Raw genomic sequence first — 20,817 nt, 5'->3', positions numbered from 1 at the left:
GGTTGAAGCTCTGTCGGAGATGGGAGTTGAAACTCTTTCTGACAGGGGACTCTGCCAGATGTTCCCAGCAGACCCTCACAATACGCTTGGGTCTGCCAGGCCTGACCGGCATCCTCCCCCACCATCTGAGCCAACTCACCACCAGGTGGTGATTAGTTGACAGCTCCGCTCCTCTCTTCACCCGAGTGTCCAGAACATGCGGCCGCAAGTCCGACGACACGACTACAAAGTCGATCATCGAACTGCGGCATAGAGGGTCCTGGTGCCATGTGGACACTCTTATACCTGAACAAGGTGTTTGTTATGGACAGTCCATGACGAGCACAGAAGTCCAACAACAAAACACCACTCGGATTTAGATTAGGGGGGCCGTTCCTCCCAATCACACCCCTCCAGGTCTCGCTGTCATTGCCCACATGAGCATTGAAGTCCCCCAGCAGAATGTGGGAGTCCCCGAAAGGAGTGCTCTCCAACACCCCCTCATAAGGACTCCAAAAAGGGTGGGTACTCTGAACTGCTATTTGGAGCATAAGCAGAAACAACAGTCAGGACCTGACCCCCCGAAGGCGGAGGGAGGCTATTCTTTCTTCCACCGGGGTAAACCCTAACATACAGGCGCCAAGTCGGGGGGCAATGAGCATGCCCACACCTGCTCGGTGCCTCTCACCGGAAGCAACTCACCGGTAGAATGGAAGAGGGTCCAGCCCCTCTCAAGGACAGTGGTTCCAGAGCCCAAGTTTAGGCTCCTTCCGCGCCAGAGAGGTGACATTCCACATCCCTAGAGCTAGCTTTTGCAGCCGAGGATCAGACCACCAGGGTCCCCACCTCTGGCAGCCACCCAGCTCATACCGCACCCAACCCCTATGGCCCCTACTGCAGGTGGTGAGCACACGGGAGGGGAGGCCCATGTCACCCTTTCGGGCTGAGCCCGACCGGGCCCCATGGGCAAAGGCCCGGCCGCCAAGCGTATGGTCATTAGAAAAGTACAGCTGTTGCTGATTTAGAAATTTAAGGAATGTTTATTGGGCCTGCAAATCCTGGATCTAAAATATTTAAAATATTGAGTTTTTTTATTCATTTTTAAAGTTTCTGTACTCATCTCACTGAGTTATTGCAAGCCCTTTAAAAAAAGACTGATTCAAATTACTAAAGGGTCAAGTGGATCATGTCTGTTGCAGCAGGGAAACATCTAAACCTGCAGGATCCTGCAGCATATTGACCCTCCTCTCTACATTGAGGAAAAACTGCTATGAACTGTAGTATCAGTATTTTTAATTTCGCAGTGGTTCCAGATGCATTTTGGTTCACATTAAAAACTCTTGGTAAATTATGTTAAGAACATTTTTAATCTGAATAAATTTCCATGTTCATCTCCAGGTTTTCTGAATTCAGTAAAGCAAAGAAATCCTCCAGAGGAGGGACGGAGCATCGGTCAGTGTAAGCTACAGATCAGAGCCGTTACTAAATGCTGGTAGAGAAAGGCTGAGCACGGATTTTACTGTCCTTGGATATTATAAGCAGACCAGGTGGCAGATTACTCATTACAACTAAGTGACTTGAGACGTGAGTAGGACTGTGAACATCTCTGGAAGATATAGCTATGACACCTTATTATGATGATGATAACAATTATTTCTATTGACCGACAGAAGGAAAATGAAGGACTGCTGCTGTGTTCAGAAAAGTTTGACGTTTTTATTTTATTTGACTTATTTTACTCTTACTTATGTGTTTGTTTTGGGGCCATGGTGAAACAATCCAAAAAACATGGATTGGATTTCAAGTTAAGACAAAACATGTTTAGTTTTTACAGAAATAGATGAAGAACCAGTGACTGTAGTTTTAACGTTGAGTGTAATTATTATCAGAAGGTTGGAGTGATGAACGCTCTGATTCATCTAGCTCATAAAGAGGAAAGGTGTGTGTTGGTGGTAAGAGGAAGGGGATAGGAGACTGATTCTTATCAGCTTTTATCTTTTTGATTCCATGCAGTAAACTTTAAGACTGCAGGATCTTCTGCTCAATGTGTGTTAATGAGTGTGTGAAGGCTGGTGTCGTGTCATGGCTGCTATCTTAAGAGATCTGCCTCCAGATAACCATCTGCTCCACTGTTAAACAAGCAAATGAAGATAAAACGTTTTGGGAAATCATCAGTGCTTGGATCACGTAACAGGAGGACGGCAGAGAGAAGAAGAAAGAAGCTTTTTAGTGTGTGACTTTGACCTGTTGGAGAGTAGCATCAATAAAAAGCTTTATGGCTGAGTGCTTGCTGATCTGTTGTACAATTTGACATTAAATTTCCACCTCCAAGCAGATTCTATAAACTGCTGGATCATGAAGAGACATGATCAATATTCAACCAATGCAACTCTTTGATTCTTACTAACAGTGCGTAAAATGAGTTAGAAAAAAACCTGCTGATTTTTAGCTACTGAACAACTTTGATCTTGAATTTTTTTCCTCAGAGTACAGACTATAACTGCTTCATCCTTTTACAAAAGTCAGAATATTACTGAAGCAGCAGGTGTGACTAGGATTCATTGGCTTCGTTTCAACAAGGCTGATCTAGGCCTCAACAAACAGCATAAAAATCATGCATGGTGCAACATTAAAACAACCACAACTCCAAAAAGGTTGGGTCTGTGTAAAATGTAAATAAAAACTAAATGCAATGATTTATAAATCCCATCAGGTAATATTTTATTCCTAGTAGAAGATCGCCAACACATCATATGATGAAACAGACATTTCACCATGTGATGAAAATATGAGCTGATAGTGAATCTGATGCAGCAACACGTCTGGAAAAAGTTGGAACAGCAGCAACAAAAGGCTGGAAAAGTACCTGGTACAAACCAGAAACACCTGGAGGAGCATTTGACAACTAACCAGGTTACTTGGCAGCAGGTCAGTAACATGACTGGTATAAAAGGAGCATTTCAGAGAGGCAGAGTCTCTCAGATGGAAAGACGGACAGAGCTTCACCAATCTGAGACAAACTGATCTAAAACTGTGGAATAATTTCAGAAAAATGTTCCTCAGACTTTGAAGATCCTCCATCTACAGTGTAGAATATCATCTACAGATTCAGAGGAATCTCTGTGTGCTGGGGAACAGTGATTTACAAAAGTGTCCCAACTTTTTGGAATGTAATGCAACAAACTAGAAAATTTGTGAAGACAGTTTGATGGCTGCCAATGCAGCTACTGCCCGCTCGCATATACATACATGTATTATGAGGGCAGCCATGCCACAACGAAGCTGCTGCGTAACTGGTTGGTATAATGATGGTATAATACCCTAACGCAGGGGTGCCCAAGTCCGTCCCTGAGATCTACTATCCTGCAACTTTTAGAAGTATCCCTTCTCCAACACACCAGAATCAAACGGATGGATTCCCTCATCCGCACGTCACTCAGCTCTGCACAGGCCTGGTAACGAGACGTTGCTTTGACTCAGGTGTGTTGGAGCAGGGATGCATCTAAAAGTTCCAGGATAGTAGATCTTGGGATGGACTCGGGCACTCCTGCCCTAATACACAAATTATACATGGTAGTATAGATAGTACATTAGTAGTACTAGTACTTGATGATTTACTAGTATAAATAGATGGTTGGATCATAGATAAACATCTTGATAATGTACTAGTACTTCTTTGTACTAAAACTAAATTATTTCTTTATATCATTACTGGAGACCAGATTGTTCTCAATGTGGAACCTGGACTAAGATGTAAATTGACACCCCTGGTTCAGGTCTGGACAGGGGTACAACCTGGAAAAAAGTCTGAGTACCGCTAAGCTAAGCGCAGAGTTCCATAGATCCGTGTAAAAAACGAGGACACCCTATGAAAGCCTGGGCATTTTGCAACAGTTTTGGACATGTCGATATTTAATTTCAATTTTAACAACACTGAGAGAAAGTGATATGACTAAATTAAAACTGAGGACCTTTAAGATCGTCTTTAAAATGTAATTCTACAAAAACGCATATTCTGAGGAAACAGGGCACCCTACCCCCGAACAGAAACACTGCAGTGAGACGCTTCTTGTAGCCATCTACCCGTCTCTGACATCGGTTTGCCCCACTCCTCGAAGAGCTCGTTTTAAATCACCCCATAACATCTCAACGGGATTAAGATCTGGGTTTTGACCCAGACATTCCAGGACTCTCCATATCTTAGTCTTGAGCCAGTCCTTGGTGGATTTACTGGTATGTTTTGGGTCATCGTCGTGTTGCAGGGTCCAGTTCCGCCTCAGCTTTAATCTCACATTCTCTTCAAGCACCCTGTGATACACAGTAGAATCCAGGGTGGATTCTATGATTGAGAGCTTTTCAGGGTCTGTTGCAGCAAAGCAGCCCCAAACCATGACACTTCCACCTCCATGCTTCACAGGTAAACAGAGAAAGCCTCATTCACAATGCTGAGTAGCCATCTTCTAATCAAGTGCACCTGGTGTGGTACACCTGTGTGTGAGTTGAGCCATTTTAAGTGGGAACAAATGTGGGGGTGTCCTAACTTTTTCCTCAGAATATGTATTTTTACAGAACTAAATTTTGAAGATCTTGAAGGCTTTCCTTCAGTTTTGTTTATATTTCTTTCATCTGTGTTGTTAAAATTGACATTAAATATCCACATGTCCAAAATTGAAGCAAAGTGTCCAGGCTTTCATAGGGTGTCCTTGTTTTTTCACGACCAACTCGGTGGTGATGGAGGAGGAGAAAAAATACTTGTAAAAATACTTAATTAAAAGTAGAAACCAGCAAGGAAAAGATGAGGAAGTCAGAACCGCTCTAACATCCTGCACCAGCAGAAAAAAAGGTCATTTTAGCTTTTTCTTCTTTCTGAGGACAAAGCAGCAACTCCCTCCTTCAGAATATCTGGAAATACAAACATTTGGTATATTTTACAGAAATTATTGATCTAACAAATCAGGCTCCAAAATAATTCCAAAAACTGGGCTGTTTTCTGGCGGACTGGGGGGTTTATCTCACCTTTATCTTGTGGTTTATCGTCATGGTTTTTTTACTTGTTATTCAACACTGTTGTATAATCACTTATCTACAGTACTAAAGTTTGATAATCCTACAAACCATGCAGCGAACTCACCGTAGCGACATAAAAAACATGGTGGATGAGAACTTCTCTGCAGCAGGTCATTTATTTTAGCTACACTAATATGATTTCCTTTTTTACTGGGTTCAATCCATATTTCACTCTGAGTCAGACTTGCATCATTTAACTTTATTTTACTGCTTCGTTTGCTTGATAATGCATTTTCAACTTTTCTCTCGTTTTAACATTTTTTTATTTTGCAGAAGTTTGTTTGTTTAATCTGTCTCGCCTGTGAATCTTAGCTGATCTTATACATAGTCGTGTTTGAACGGAGTTGTAGTTTCTCCAATTATGTTTACATGAACTCTTGTTACTGAGTAGACTCTGATGGGTGGTCTGACTGCAGTCATGATGCATGACGAGTTTAAACTGATCTAAATGACCTGCGACATCAGAATGAGCCTCAGTCCTTTCTCATTAGAATGAATGCGAACGTCTTCCAGGCTCAGACTGGTTTCCAAGCTCCGCTGTTTTACTGAACTAATGGTCAGAGTCCAGTCTTTCCTTCAGTCTCACAAGGTTTCTGCTCCTTTGAGTGGGAAATGTCGTCTTCTGTTCTTCCTCCCTGTTTTCTTGTTTTTAAACCATTACAACTGGACTGGGTGTGTGTGCACCCATATTTAAGCTTTAAGCAGCTTCTCTCGGGTAACTAAATAAATGTCCTCTGTGTGTGAATAAACTATCTTTTAATAAAATTTGCACTGACTTTGGGCCTTTGTCGTTGCTGCGTATGGAAATGCAACAAAACTGATGCATATTTACACACAAAGGGCAGAAAACAGAATCTAAATGTTGAAAATTTAAAAAAGTCTAATTGAACAAACAATGAAAAAGTGGTAAAGTTCCAGTTTGAGCTGATGTAAACTCATCTTTTATTTTAATGAAAGCAGACGGGTGGAAACTGTCTGGGATGCAGCAGGTGAAGGACAGGATGGCTGGGATGGGAGGGGTCGCGATGTGGTGGCGTCTACCTGAGGGGGCAGGTAGGTTTCTGACTTTTTCCAGGGCCCTGAACACCACACAGAGATGCAGTGAGAAAGGATGCTCTGATCTGTAAACCAGCAGCAGCTTCCTCCCCATAAACACTGAGGAAGCAGAGTCTCAGTTCAGGACATGTCCTCACATACATGGACGCCACACGATGGCTTTCCTCCTGAAGTCCCGGACCTTCTCTCTTACCTGTGTGGTGCCGATGCTTACCAAACACCTCTCAGACAGTTTTCTTTTAAAGACACACAGAAGTCTTTACGGTTAAACTCTTTTAACTTATTAGTTTTAATTAACGGATGCTTTGTCCAGGTTGTCCTCACTGATCCAGACCAGACCGTCATCAGCTCTTAGAGGTGTCTTTCAATCGGATGCTTCCTGTTACATGAGCGATGAAGCACCTGAGCAGGTAAATCCCCCAGTAATGGACAGAGCTGAGGCAGAGAGAAAGAAAGGAGGATCTCTATCAGACAGCCAGTCGCTCGACTCCTTCAGCAGCAAAACAGTGACGTTAAATGATGAAACCACGATGCTCCGATATATTTTAGAATCAATAGAGCAGTTTTTTTATTTCTAACATGGGTCTGTATCATCATTAACTTCTTCATTACAAAGCCTGCATTTTCTCTGCCTCTCGTCTGAAATGTATCTCCACAACGACCTGGGCTCTGTGTATAATCCTGGTCTCCACAGACCGCTGGGACATGTGAGATCAGTACAAACATGCACCGTATGACCTGGATAGCTAGACTGCACGGACACGATGAATCTGTTGACAGTGCGGGTGTTTCCTGTCACCTGATGAGGAACGGCTGGGGGAAGCAGCTGGTGGTCTCAGTTCTCACCACATCCTGGAGCTTCAGCAGGTTCATCAGCAGAACTCCAGGCCTGCATCTGTCGATCTTGGTCACCACAATCTAAACAAAAAAAAAAGAAGACATTTTTACACAGATATTCACACTTAGTTTTAATTAAACTTAACACACACATTAACCATCAAACAGCAACTAAAACAGCCTGCAGATTATTACCAGTTAATCATGAGATCAGTGGTTGGGATGACACTAAAAACGGATCCAGTAAGATCAGTTTTTTATCCTTCTGGTGGTACAAATGAAACCGTACTGAACCTTCAGTAGGAGACTTCTGTCCTGTGGCTCTGATCCTCGTGGGGTTAGAGGAGAAAAGGAGGAAAACTTCTGGCCAAATGTCTTTTTGTCTCTGCTTCCCACTCACATCCTCTGAGCAATCATACTGAGGTTTTCCGTCACCGTGGTAACTCAGGGCTTTTCTAAACTAGGTGGGTTTTTTCTTGGAGTAGATTGTGTTAAAGGAGCAAACAGAAGCTATTAAGGCTTGTACTGACATCTGCTGGCAGGAGTAATTCTGGGATTTAAGGACTTGCTGCCACCAGATAAACTCATCACTCTCCTTTTACTTCTGAATTTTTCTTAGAGGCAGTGTGTTATATGTTCAATAACCGAACAGCATTGAAACCTGACTGCAGAGAGAGCAGCGCTTCATTATAATGTCGTTTCTAGGTTTTCACTGGCAGGAGGTGAGCGTTCAGCTTTAATCCGGAGTGGACGTGAGGATGAGGATTCAGGAGAACCCCGTCTCCGTCAGCATGGAGACAGGATTCGTTCTGCTTGACCTGTTTTAATGGATCTCTGAGGAGAATCTTTAATTGCTGTAGAGTGAAAAGCATAAATGTCAGGACTTCTCCGGTCTGTAGACTGATAACATTCTTACATGTGATATGGTTTCAGTCTACAGCACATTCATGTCGACCGGTGAAGGTAAAAACTGTCTTTTCTACGCAATCAGCTGGAAATTTATCTTCATTTGATCAGTGGGTGATGGTTGGCTTCTCTGATGTAGTTCTAAATGGAAATGATGTTTAGAGATGAAGGTTTCCTACCACATACGGACATCTGATCTCCTCGCACATCTCCAGGGCGATCAGGTCGGCTTTCTGAAGACCAACGCTGCCATCGACCAGCAGGAACGTCCTCACCAGACTGAAACACAACAGATCAGCTGTTTTCAGAGTCCGAGCAGCCGTCTGGATGAGATGATGCTGAAGATGCTGCTCATCCACAGGTTTAACAAACCCGGTCTGCCTTAAATTCCCAGACTGGCTTTAAAAACTTCACAGAGCTGAATCAGCATCTTTGCAGGTTTTTAATGATCTAAGTTTCAGACTGTTGACCCCAGCATCGTCCTCTCTAGGCTGGACCACCCTGTCGAGATAGAAGGAACCACTCTGGAGTAGCTCACCTCTTTATGATCTATTTAGATCATAGGACTGTCCTCCTCTTCATCCCCCCGGACGCCAGGTATCCCCCAAAGGCCCTTTCCTGGTCCAGCTAAATGTTCCCGTTCAGCTACAAGTACAATTCAAAGTACTTTACATAAAACAAAAGCCTTCCAAACAGGAGCTGGACCAGTTAAAGACCAGAACCGCTCCAGAAAGTCCAACCCAGTTTTCCAGGATTCTGTGATCTACAGTATCAAACAAGCACTGAGATCCAGCAGAACCAGAACCGATACTAGACCAGGAACCGATACTAGACCAGAACCAGGTCTGATACTTGACCAGAACCAGGACTGATACTGCCCAGAACCAGGACCTATATTAGACCAGAACCGATACTAGACCAGAACAAGGACCGATACTAGACCAGAACCGATACTTGACCAGAACCAGGACCGATACTAGATCAGAACCAGGTCTGATACTAGACCAGAACCGATACTAGACCAGGACTATGACCGATACTAGATCAGAACGAGGTCTGATACTAGACCAGAACCGATACTAGACCAGAACAAGGACCGATACTAGACCAGAACCAGGACCGATACTAGACCAGAACCAGGACTGATACTAGACCAGAACCAGGACCGATACTAGACCAGAACCAATACTAGACCAGAACAAGGACCGATACTAGACCAGAACCGATACTAGACCAGAACAAGGACCGATACTAGACCACAACCGATACTAGACCAGAACCAGGTCTGATACTAGACCAGAACCGATACTAGACCAGAACCAGGTCTGATACTTGACCAGAACCAGGACTGATAGTAGACCAGAACCAGGACCGATACTAGACCAGAACCGATACTAGACCAGAACAAGGACCGATACTAGACCAGAACCAATACTAGACCAGAACAAGGACCGATACTAGACCAGAACCGATACTAGACCAGAACCAGGTCTGATACTAGACCAGAACCGATACTAGACCAGAACCAGGACCGATACTAGACCAGAACCAGGACTGATACTAGACCAGAACAAGGACCGATACTAGACCAGAAGTGATACTAGACCAGAACCAGGTCTGATACTAGACCAGAACCGATACTAGACCAGAACCAGGACCGATACTAGACCAGAACCAGGACTGATACTAGACCAGAACAAGGACCGATACTAGACCAGAAGTGATACTAGACCAGAACCAATACTAGACCAGAACCAGGACCGATACTAGACCAGAACCAGGACCGATACTAGACCAGAACCGATACTAGACCAGAACCAGGACTGATACTAGACCAGAACAAGGACCGATACTAGATCAGAACTGATACTAGAACAGAACCAGGTCTGATACTAGACCAGAGCTGTTTCAGGGCTGTGATGAGGTCGGAAGCCGGACTGAAATTTATCAAGTTTCCACTTTCATTTAAAAAGTCATGAAGCTGGTGAAATACAACTTTTTCAATAATCTTGGAAATAAAAGAGGTTAGAGACGGTCTATAGTTGTTCATTATAGAGGCGTCTAGAGTCCTTTTCTTTAGGAGGCTTAATAGCAGCTATCTTTAGTGACTTGGGAAAAGTGCCTGATGCCAGTGAGCTGTTAACTATCAGTAGGAGACCACTTTCTACTGAGGTAAAAACTGGTTTTAAAAAGTCGGATGGTATCATGTCCAGAGTGCATGTTGTTGATTTCAAATGCCAAACTGTTTCTTGTAGGATTTTTTAAATTGACCCTAATAAATTTTGAATTAGCAGAAATATTTCCGGGTTTTAACACAGACTACTTTTCTTGTGTGACTGTGTGGAATTAATATTTTGCCTAATTGTTTTAATTTTTTGGCTAAAAAAGTTGGCAAATTGGTTTTATTTCTCAGTGGAAAGGAGCTCAGGGCTTATCTGTATAGGAGGATTAGTAAGTTTTTAAATTATAGCAAACAGAGAGAATTGTTAATGTTCCTGTTAATCATTTCAGATAAATGCAGCTCTCAGGAGCTCTCATGGATCCATCCTGCCTTGGATCAACGCTTCAGGCTGCTGGTGTCATGGTGGGGGGAGATTTTCTTGGTCCACTTTGGCCCCCTTAGTACCAACGTGGCCTGGTTTAACCAGCACAGCCTACCTGAGTATTGTTGCTGACCATGTCCATCCCTTTATGACCACAGTGGAGCATCTTCTGATGCTACTTCCAGCAGGATAATGCACCATGTCACAAAGCTCAGATCATCTCCACCTGCTTTCTAGAACATGACGATGAGTTCACTGGACTCCAACGGCCTCCACAGCCACCAGATCTCAGTCCAGTAGAGCAGCTTTGGGATGTGGTGGAACGGGAGATTCTCACCATGGATGCAGCCGACAAACCTGCAGCAACTGTGTGATGCTGTCATGTTAATATGGAGAAAACCTCTGAGGAAGGTTTCCACCACCTGCTTCATCTATCACACCAGGATTAAAAAGGTCCGACCCGGTACTAGAAGGAGGTCCTGATAAAGTGGAGGGTTAGGGTTTTACTTGAAACCAGCTGCTCTGTTTTCCAGACTGAATCATAAAACACTGTGAACCAACAACACAAACTGAAAGGAAGGACCTACTTTTTCCTGGTGTAAAGATACGGCTCCACCATGTCAACAAAGTCTCTGGGAGCTCTGTGTCCGTAACCCGGCATGTCCACGATCGTGAAAGCTCGGCCCACTCTGAAGAAGTTCATCTTCTTTGTGTGACCCTGAGGAGAAAAATGAAGTTTTAAACAGTTTTAATATGTTGGTCAGATGGTCTGTTTAGTTGGTGTGTGGACCACTGAAACACAGGAGGTGTGTGTGTGAACTTTGGTCAAATTCAACATGAAGACGACAAACATCCAACACATCAGCAACCTGCAGCTTCACGTGACATGAAACACGTTTTTATCTCATCTCTGCAGCAGTTCTAACATCGCTGCCCGCCCTCTGAAACATCTTCATTATGATCATATTTCTATATAAAACATGAACAGCTGCCTCCTCTCAAACACTTTACCGCCACAGATGATGACATTTAATACACTTTTATTCTCCAGGCAGACGAGCCAATAACAGAAAATCTGTGGGAACCATCGGGTCTACGGTTAAATATTAAAACCCTTCAGCGATCTGTAACCCGTCTTCTGTTCCCAGCTGTGCAGCAGAATGCATCCTAGAGATGTGGACCCAGACTGAAACTGATGTGTTAAACAGCTGCTGTGGATCCAACTCAGCTTCAGTCATGATCAATTCTTACTGTAATAATTCACCACTAATGACTTCACTAAAGAATATTTAAAACCTCCTGCAGCTAAATCCACTGCGACTCATCTCTCAGCTTAGCTGGTTAAAGATGTGGAACATCGAACAGCCTGCAAACACACATTCCACTATGGCCAGAGGAGGGAGGGAAGATGTAGGCTTGTAGATTAAGTTTAGGACAGTCTGAGTGTTCTGTAAGTTGTATTCAGGTATCATGAAGGCTCAGTTACCTCCATTCTTACTGGGTTCAGAAGTTCTGAGACATCCAGAAACATCAGAGAAGCATGCATCTAATCAGTCATTATAAATCATCTTTTCCAGAATGATGTCACAGTCTAACTTATGGAGAAGTTAGTATGTTTTTAACATGAACTCAACCCTAAAAAAACAAACTTTACATCACTATTTCTAAGTATGTAACCACGGTAACATGTTTTCTAATCTAGTTGACCTTGGTTGCTGGATTTCTGCTTCCATGAAGCTCCAGATGTTGTGTACTGGTGAAAGGTCTGGACTGCAGGCAGGCCAGTTCAGCAGCCGGACTCTTCTCCTGTGAAGCCATGCTGCTGTGATGGATGCAGGATGTGGTTCAGCATCGTCTTGCTGAAATCTGCAAGGCCTTCCTTGAAAGAGACGTTGTCTGGATGGGAGCAGATGTTGCTCTAAAACCTCCATGTACTTTTCAGCACTGATGGAGCTTCACAGATGTGGAAGCTGCCCACGCCATAGGCACTAATGCAGCCCCATCCCATCAGAGATGCAGCTTTTCACCTGTCCACTGATAACAAGCTGGATGCTCCCTCTCCTCTTTAGTCTGCAGGACACGCCGTCCATGCTTTCCACAAACTAGTTCACATCTTCATCCAGGTTTCCACTTTGCCTCAGACCATTTTAAATGAGCTTTGGTCCAGAGAAGACGGAAGAAGCTGGTTCTGGATCCTGTTCACATCTGGCTTCTTCTCTGCATGATGGAGCTTTAACCTGCATTTGTGGGTTTCATGGTGAACTGTGTCCACAGACAGTGGTTTCTGGAAGTCTTCCTGAGTCCATGCAGTGGTTTCCAGTAGAGAATCATGTCTGCTTTTAATGCAGAACATCACCAGCATCCAGCCTTGTCCCATGCATACAGAGATTCCTCCTGATTCTCTGAATCTTCTGATGATATTCTACACTGTAGATGGTGGAGCTTCAAAGCCAGTTTGTCTCAGATTGGTGAACCTTTGTCCGTCTTTCCGTCTGAGAGACTCTGCCTCTCTGAAATGCTCCTCTTATACCCAGTCATGTTACTGACCTGTTGCCAGGTAACCTGATTAGTTGTCCAATGCTCCTCCAGGTGTTTCTGGTTTGTACCAGGTACTTTTCCAGCCTTTTGTTGCTCCTGTTCCAACCTTTTCCAGACGTGTTGCTGCATCAGATTCACTATCAGCTCTGATTTTCCATGAAAGAGTAAAAAAGTCTCAGTTTCAACATCTGATATGTTGTTTATCGTCTACTATTCAGGTGACACTGAATCTCTCATCTGCACGGTTGCACACACACACACTAATTCAGTCTCACACACACAAAATTACACACATGCAGAGGGAAGCCATGTCCAAAGCAGACGTACGGGCACTGATGGGACTACTCACTGGAGTTTTGGAGACTCGGACTTCCACCTCAGGAGTCAGAGAAAACAGAGCTTTGATGAGCGATGACTTGCCCACGTTGCTTCTGCCGATGAAACACACCTGGACAAACAAAGACGGGAAATCACAGTGAGCGCTGGTGTTCGGCCGCTTGTGTTTTTAGTATTTTCAGGTTTTATTCATCCAACATCTGAATAAACTCCTTCTTGCTTCAGCCGCCGAGCTCATCCATCTCTGCAGGACGAGGCAGATGGATGGAGGCTGGAGCTGCCAGCGAGCTGTGAATAAATCATCGCCTGACAGAGGCAGAGTGGTAACTACGTCGGCATGCCAGAGAGAGCCCGCGGTCCTGTCAACACAATGTTCCATTCTGAGCCCTCTGCTGAACACGGATCTCTGGAAGGTTATAAATCTGCTCATTTATTATCAACAGTCAACGTCTGCTCACGTATGCATGAGGCCGCAAGAGGGTAAAGAGGTAACATGCCACGCTTTCTACAGGTTGGGTCTATAATTTACAGCACGAGGGGACATGGTGAGCAACATCATCCTGACTCACACCAGCTTCAACCTAGTGAGGTGATGAACCCAGTTTAAGATGAAAGCCCAGGAATTCCTCTTATTACCACTTTACTAACATTGATATAACATCTCCTGAAGGAGGAGAGCTGTTTGTATGGATCTCACTGAAAATCTGAAAATCTAAAATTAACCAGGACATTCAAAAGCGCTTCATCTAGAAGAAAAAAATCACCGATTCAACTCCAGGTATGAACGGGACTATAAAAAGAATGAGGGCCTGCGAGTAGAATGTACTTTATGTCGGGTCAAAGACGCTTCAGGGACAGATTGTCCCACCGCCTGGGATGTGAGTCACCGTACCGTCCTGGTGCCAAGAGCAGAAGAAAACAAGGAAGCATCCTCTTCTCTTCGGGGGGTTCCTAACGGAGAGAGAGCAGGTGATGGGCACGTTCTGAAGTAAGGAAGCTTCCTTTATTAACTCATTTACCCAAAAAAATGCTGAAAAAGAAAAAAAAGCTGTCTTTCAACCGCCACACAACTGCCTGACAATAAATAACAGGTTTTTTTTAAAGACTCTTGATTTTTGTTACAATTGTTCGACCAACATGTCGAACATAGTAAATCAAACACGCTGAACTCCCCTCCCCCACCCCGACAGAGAAACAATGAATGAATGAATGAAAGCTGTATCACCATATCCTAGTATGACTTCCTACTCTCTGCAGTTCTCCTCAATCTGTTAAATCTAATTTGGAGTTTTCCACAGCTGACATGAATGGCTGCAGGCTCGTAGAATCTGCCTACTGAACCTCTCAGAGTGGATCTGATTTACTCCAGACACAAAAACTGCATTAGCTCATCAATCCAGTGACTGTGGGTGGTGGTTCTCTCACCTTTCCACCTAAGGACAATTAACCTTCTTGCACTCCAACATGCAAAAACTAATGCATTTAATTTATATTTTGGAAGATCAGCCTCCTCAGGGGCCACTCTGAATAATACTATCCGTGGAGACTGAGGTGAAGAAATTTTGAATGCCCCTGAAAGAATTGTAAATATTTCTCCCCAGTATTCAGAGTCTGGGCCAAGTCCAAAAAGTGTGACTAAGTGTCCCTGTTAAATTTTTACACCCTGCACACATCAGGTTCACATCAGCATATATTCTGGCTAATCTCTCTTTAGTGGAGTATCAGTGGTGGGGAATTGTGAATTGTAACCCTGCAGATAGAAGAAGAGTGGACCCTGTCCAGGATCAGATCCCAGCGATTTTCGCTTAGATACCATTTTAAATCCTCCCCCCATGATTATAGATAATCAATCTGGAAATTGCGTAATATATTCGGGTGACTACACCTCTCCCAAGTGGGTTTATGTCCAGAATGCTTTCTACTGTAGTTTTGTTTGTCAGGTAGGGGAACATGTTTAAATTAGATCGGGCAAAGTCTCTGACCATAACATCTTACTAGACCCGCTGAAAAACTGGGTTGGACTTTCTGGACTGCACCTCTCCCAGCACCTCTTCCTGCATCATTCCCAGCACCATTCCCAGGATTATTCCCAGCACCTCTTCCTGCATCATTCCCAGCACCATTCCCAGGATTATTCCCAGCACCTCTTCCTGCATAATTCCCAGCACCATTCCCAGGATTATTCCCAGCACCTCTTCCTGCATCATTTCCAAGATTGTTCCTTTTATCGTTGCCTGCATCGTTCCCAGCACCTTTCTCTGCACCGTTCCTAGCATCATTCCCTGCATCTCTGATGGGATGGGGCTGCATTAGTGCCTATGGCGTGGGCAGCTTCCACATCTGTGAAGCTCCATCAATGCTGAAAAGTACATGGAGGTTTTAGAGCAACATCTGCTCCATCCAGACAACGTCTCTTTCAGGGAAGGCCTTGCAGATTTCAGCAAGACGATGCTGAAACACATCCTGCATCCATCACAGCAGCATGGCTTCACAGGAGAAGAGTCCTTCAAACTGTTCTGAAAAGAGGACATGCTACAACGTAAAAATACGTCCCCATCCCCCTCCTAACTTCTCTGAGACCCGGCGGAAGCATCACATTTGACATGAGCTCAATTTGTGCATGAAATAGTCAAATTTCTCAGTTTAGACATTTGCTTTGCTATAAATGTTCCAATGTGAATAAAATATTGGCTCATGTGACTTGAAGGTCTTTTATTTTTCAAATTTTGTTAACATTTAAAGAACGCCCCAACTTTTCTGGAGTTGGAGTTGTATGAAACTTGTATCCTTACGTATGATGCTGCTCATGTGATGCATTTATGTGGTTTTATTTATTACTGTCAAGTGTTAAGTGACATGGACAAACATCATAGCCGAATCATCACTGCCTGTCTGCATAGTGTTTACTGTATATTGTAAACAAAATGGCTTTAAAACCAAAAGAACCACATCCGTCTGTGGGAAGAAATGGCCACACTTGTCTCATCATTTTATCTAATATTTTTCTAAACCTGGGCGATTCAATAGTCAACAGGGGGCATGTCTCCTACAATGAACCCTGCAAGCTTGTTCATTTCTGTCTTACTGGCTGCTGCGCACCAGGAAATGTTGAAAAAAAGCTTAGCTTGTTTAGGCATGTTGGCGGCTTGTTTAGGCGTGTTGGCTGCTTGTTTAGGTGGGTCGGCGGCTTGTTTAGGCGTGTTGGCTGCTTGTTTAGGCGTGTTGGCTGCTTGTTTAGGTGGGTCGGCGGCTTGTTTAGGCGTGTTGGCTGCTTGTTTAGGTGGGTCGGCGGCTTGTTTAGGCGTGTTGGCTGCTTGTTTAGGTGGGTTGGCTGCTTGTTTAGGCATGTTGGCGGCTTGTTTAGGCGTGTTGGCTGCTTGTTTAGGTGGGTCGGCGGCTTGTTTAGGCGTGTTGGCGGCTTGTTTAGGCGTGTTGGCTGCTTGTTTAGGTGGGTCAGCGGCTTGTTTAGGCATGTTGGCGGCTTGTTTAGGCGTGTTGGCTGCTTGTTTAGGTGGGTCGGCTGCTTGTTTAGGCATGTTGGCGGCTTGTTTAGGCGTGTTGGCGGCTTGTTTAGGTGGGTCGGCTGCTTGTTTAGGCATGTTGGCGGCTTGTTTAGGCATGTTGGCGGCTTGTTTAGGTGGGTCGGTGGCTTGTTTAGGTGGGTCAGCGGCTTGTTTAGGCGTGTTGGCTGCTTGTTTAGGTGTGTTGGCTGCTTGTTTAGGTGGGTCGGCTGCTTGTTTAGGTGGGTCGGCTGCTTGTTTAGGCATGTTGGCGGCTTGTTTAGGCGTGTTGGCGGCTTGTTTAGGTGGGTCGGCGGCTTGTTTAGGTGGGTCAGCGGCTTGTTTAGGCGTGTTGGCTGCTTGTTTAGGCGTGTTGGCGGCTTGTTTAGGCGTGTTGGCTGCTTGTTTAGGCGTGTTGGCGGCTTGTTTAGGTGGGTCGGCGGCTTGTTTAGGTGGGTCAGCGGCTTGTTTAGGCGTGTTGGCTGCTTGTTTAGGTGGGTTGGCTGCTTGTTTAGGCATGTTGGCGGCTTGTTTAGGCGTGTTGGCTGCTTGTTTAGGTGGGTCGGCGGCTTGTTTAGGCGTGTTGCCTGCTTGTTTAGGTGGGTCGGCGGCTTGTTTAGGCGTGTTGGCTGCTTGTTTAGGTGGGTCAGCGGCTTGTTTAGGCATGTTGGCGGCTTGTTTAGGCGTGTTGGCTGCTTGTTTAGGTGGGTTGGCTGCTTGTTTAGGCATGTTGGCGGCTTGTTTAGGCGTGTTGGCGGCTTGTTTAGGTGGGTCGGCTGCTTGTTTAGGCATGTTGGCGGCTTGTTTAGGCATGTTGGCGGCTTGTTTAGGTGGGTGGGTGGCTTGTTTAGGTGGGTCAGCGGCTTGTTTAGGCGTGTTGGCTGCTTGTTTAGGCGTGTTGGCTGCTTGTTTAGGTGGGTCGGCTGCTTGTTTAGGCATGTTGGCGGCTTGTTTAGGCGTGTTGGCGGCTTGTTTAGGTGGGTCGGCGGCTTGTTTAGGTGGGTCGGCGGCTTGTTTAGGCGTGTTGGCTGCTTGTTTAGGCGTGTTGGCGGCTTGTTTAGGTGGGTCGGCGGCTTGTTTAGGCGTGTCGACTGCTTGTTAAGGTGGGTCGGCAGCTTGTTTATGCGGGTTGGCTGCTGAAGGACTCCTTCCACTGAGCGGCGAGCAGGATCTTTTGCCACAAGTTTGGACTGAAACGGGACTGAACTGAAAATAATGTGAATATCGCCCCTGTCTCCGTTTCCTTGTTGTCTGCCACATCTGTGTTTGTTGATGCTGTCTCTCATTTTTGTAGATTCACGCTGATGGATGTCATCACCTCATTTTTGGAATATTTGACTAATTTAACCCTTTAAACTCCTTCATTTTTGCTATTTATGGTCTGGCTGTCTTTTTTGTTCATTTCATAACAGAACTTTGTAGAAATAACACACAGATCAACAGTGACCAAACCTTTTCTCATCTCATCGTTCTCTCAAGTTTTGGCTTTCAGGAGAAAAAATATTGTTACTGAAACAAACACACAACAGAAACTATTTCCATGTTTCCACTTTTTCCTCATTTCCAGTTATTCCTGCTACTATTTACCTGCTATCCTCACTAAACCAACTCCAGCTCAGCTGCTTTGTGGCGCCACCGTGCATCAGAAACGTCTTCTTGGCTTTATTCCAGCCATAGAGGAGCATTATTTTTCTTCTTTTCACACACACATAGAACTTTCTGCTCACTGGTTGATCTTTGGCTGCTCCTGATTGGACGTTACCGTCAATCTAAGCTCTCTGATTGGTGGAAAGTCTGACAGGATGTGGCTTCATCATCATGTCCAGGTCTAAATAGAGGTCTCTTAGCAACATAGTAGTGATGGTGATGTTTTTATGGTGAAATGTGATAAATAATGCTGTTATCATGGATCATTGTGGATTTACCAGATAGAGTCTCTGAATAAAACTACATTTAGTGGCTGGATTGTAAACCTCCTGGAGGGGATAGAAATGCCTGGAAAACCTCCGTAGACCTAAAGGGTAACTATCCATCACAGTTTAACCCACAGAGCTACACACTACCACTGCTGGGAAAATGCTGATGAGAGCAGAGACAGACCTCAGGGAGAGCTGCTGGAGTTTTAATGGTTAATGACAGAAGGAATTAAGTAATTTCTTGTGAGAGTAAACTAGTGCTGAAGGCTGCACTACACCTTGAAGTACAAGCTTCCACATTTAGTCTTTTAGTGTTACAGCTACAACCAACTATTTTTTCTAAATGCTGACTCCTTTTCTGCTCATATTTGTAAAGTTGTACTTTAAGTAAACATGTACTCTGACAGTACAGAGTGAAATCTTCAGGTGTTCTATCAACATAAGGAGAAAAAAAAAGGCCTGATTTAGATATTTAGATTTTATGACAGGATACTGAGCAGAGGTAGAGTTTAAGATGGTGCTTTCGCTCCTTACATAGCTTTGCAGCAACTAATTTCATCTTCTGCTTTCCCTACCCTAAAACTTCATATAGCAGGATGAGCAACTAAACTCATTCAGCTGCAAATGCGGACCTGATAGCTGTGTTTTCTTTCAGGTTACAGGGCTGTCTAATTAAACATAGAACACCAGATAACAGTGTGACTGAAGATGTGCACTAACCTCAGGCGGCATCAGTGCAGGTGCATGGTCCATCCTCTCTGCTGACATGTAGTAATCAATCTTATGAGACGGTGAAGAGTAGAAGAGCTTCTCTGCCTCAATCATGACCTCCAGACTTGGATGGAAGAGCTGAAACGGTGTCCTGTCCACAGACCTGTAAATGAAGCTCCATTTGATTAGAAGATCTAGCTCAGGCCTTTACTCTGACATCTTTATACAATACATGACATCACACAAAGCGTCGCACCTGTCCAGGTACGCATCCAGCTCACTGAATGGATAAAGCAAGCTCTGCATCTCTTTGGGAGAAAGTGTGGTGGCCTTCTGAAGCGAGGCCAGCTTGTGGATGCTCCGCTTGGCAGCATGAAGCCGACATCCAGACTGAAGCCACAGATGAAGCTTACAAAACATCATCTTCTGAGTCACTGCCAGCTGCTCAAGGAAAAACTCAAAGTGTGATTACCTGAAAAATAACAGCCTGTTAATGACTTGCATAAAGTATCTTCGTTAAATATCTGGTTAAATAGTTTTTTCCCCACAAAACCATGTCACATAGAGGGAAAATTGTTAAACAGGAGATTTACTGTTTTCACCTCATTGTAAACACCTGGTGAAATGAGTAAGTGCGTGTCTACAGCTGGTGACGGTCGGGTCAAGTGAAGCTTGGGAGCTAACATGCTAAAAACATTAGCACGCCGTCATAAAAACTGGCGGCAGTTATTTTCATATATAAATTGTTCAGTGACTCACCTCAACTCTTCGTCTTCATGTTCCAACAGAACCAGAACCAGACTGCGCTTCTCCAGAAACTGTCACTACAACACTCTTCTATGACTATTTTACTTTTCCTAGAGGGTTCCATGCTGGGTGCACCAGCAAGAGACGACCGAGTGAAACAATATGATGTTTGTAAGGGTTCCGCTTTTTTCATACTTAAAATCCAGAGGATGTAAAATAAAATAAAATAAAATAAAATAAAATAAAATAAAATAAAATAAAATAAAATAAAATAAAATAAAATAAAATAATCTGCCGGTGAGGTTCTTATTCATTTAGTGTTTGTTTTATTAAGTAAATGGAACGAGTTTAAACTGTGAAATGATTTTTGCATCTTGTGATGTGCATATGTTCACAGCTTTCAAGGAATGAATAAAATTAATAGTAGAACTAGAAGCAGCATGATTTTCCGTATCACAGTTTGCAACTGAGATTCCAGAAGTTAAATTTTATTAAATAATTCAACCACATATTTAACCATGAAACAACAAAAAGTATGAATAAGCAATGCCCTGGTATTAATCAAGTTTACTATTATTATTATTGAAACTCTGTGTTAGAGAATAACAGAGAATAAAACTGGACCAGTGTACCACCTCTATCCCTGTTCTAATATTGCATGGGTCTTTGAAACTTAATCTA

The 20,817-nt window shown here is 44.0% G+C and overlaps 1 protein-coding gene and 1 long non-coding RNA gene across 5 annotated transcripts; one reads left to right on the top strand and one right to left on the bottom strand.

Annotated features, from left to right (window-relative positions):
• Nucleotides 1-5,788: 5,788 nt before the first annotated feature.
• On the bottom strand, nucleotides 5,789-20,282 carry gtpbp8 (GTP binding protein 8 (putative)). Of its 4 annotated transcripts, none has more exons than XM_042000793.1 (8): nucleotides 20,149-20,282; nucleotides 19,646-19,861; nucleotides 19,399-19,552; nucleotides 13,276-13,374; nucleotides 10,976-11,106; nucleotides 8,025-8,124; nucleotides 6,902-7,020; nucleotides 5,789-6,592 (listed from the first exon to the last, which is right to left on the bottom strand). In XM_042000793.1, the coding sequence occupies exons 2-8, from the start codon at nucleotides 19,810-19,812 to the stop codon at nucleotides 6,454-6,456; spliced, it is 909 nt and encodes a 302-aa protein (XP_041856727.1). In that variant the 5' UTR covers nucleotides 19,813-19,861; nucleotides 20,149-20,282; the 3' UTR covers nucleotides 5,789-6,453. The 4 variants fall into 4 exon arrangements, with proteins under 4 accessions (XP_041856727.1, XP_041856729.1, XP_041856728.1 ...); XM_042000795.1 differs by having other exon boundaries at nucleotides 5,789-6,537; XM_042000794.1 differs by having other exon boundaries at nucleotides 19,646-19,830.
• Nucleotides 9,595-20,190, top strand: LOC121649749. Its single transcript, XR_006012163.1, has 3 exons — nucleotides 9,595-9,761; nucleotides 18,929-18,935; nucleotides 20,178-20,190. It is a non-coding gene; the product is annotated as an uncharacterized LOC121649749 (long non-coding RNA).
• Nucleotides 20,283-20,817: the final 535 nt, after the last annotated feature.

This window comes from Melanotaenia boesemani, chromosome 12 (assembly GCF_017639745.1).
Source record: "Melanotaenia boesemani isolate fMelBoe1 chromosome 12, fMelBoe1.pri, whole genome shotgun sequence".
Taxonomy (NCBI): domain Eukaryota; kingdom Metazoa; phylum Chordata; class Actinopteri; order Atheriniformes; family Melanotaeniidae; genus Melanotaenia; species Melanotaenia boesemani.
The sequence above is the reverse complement of the archived record's forward strand: the minus strand, read 5'-3'. Positions and strand labels throughout refer to the sequence as shown.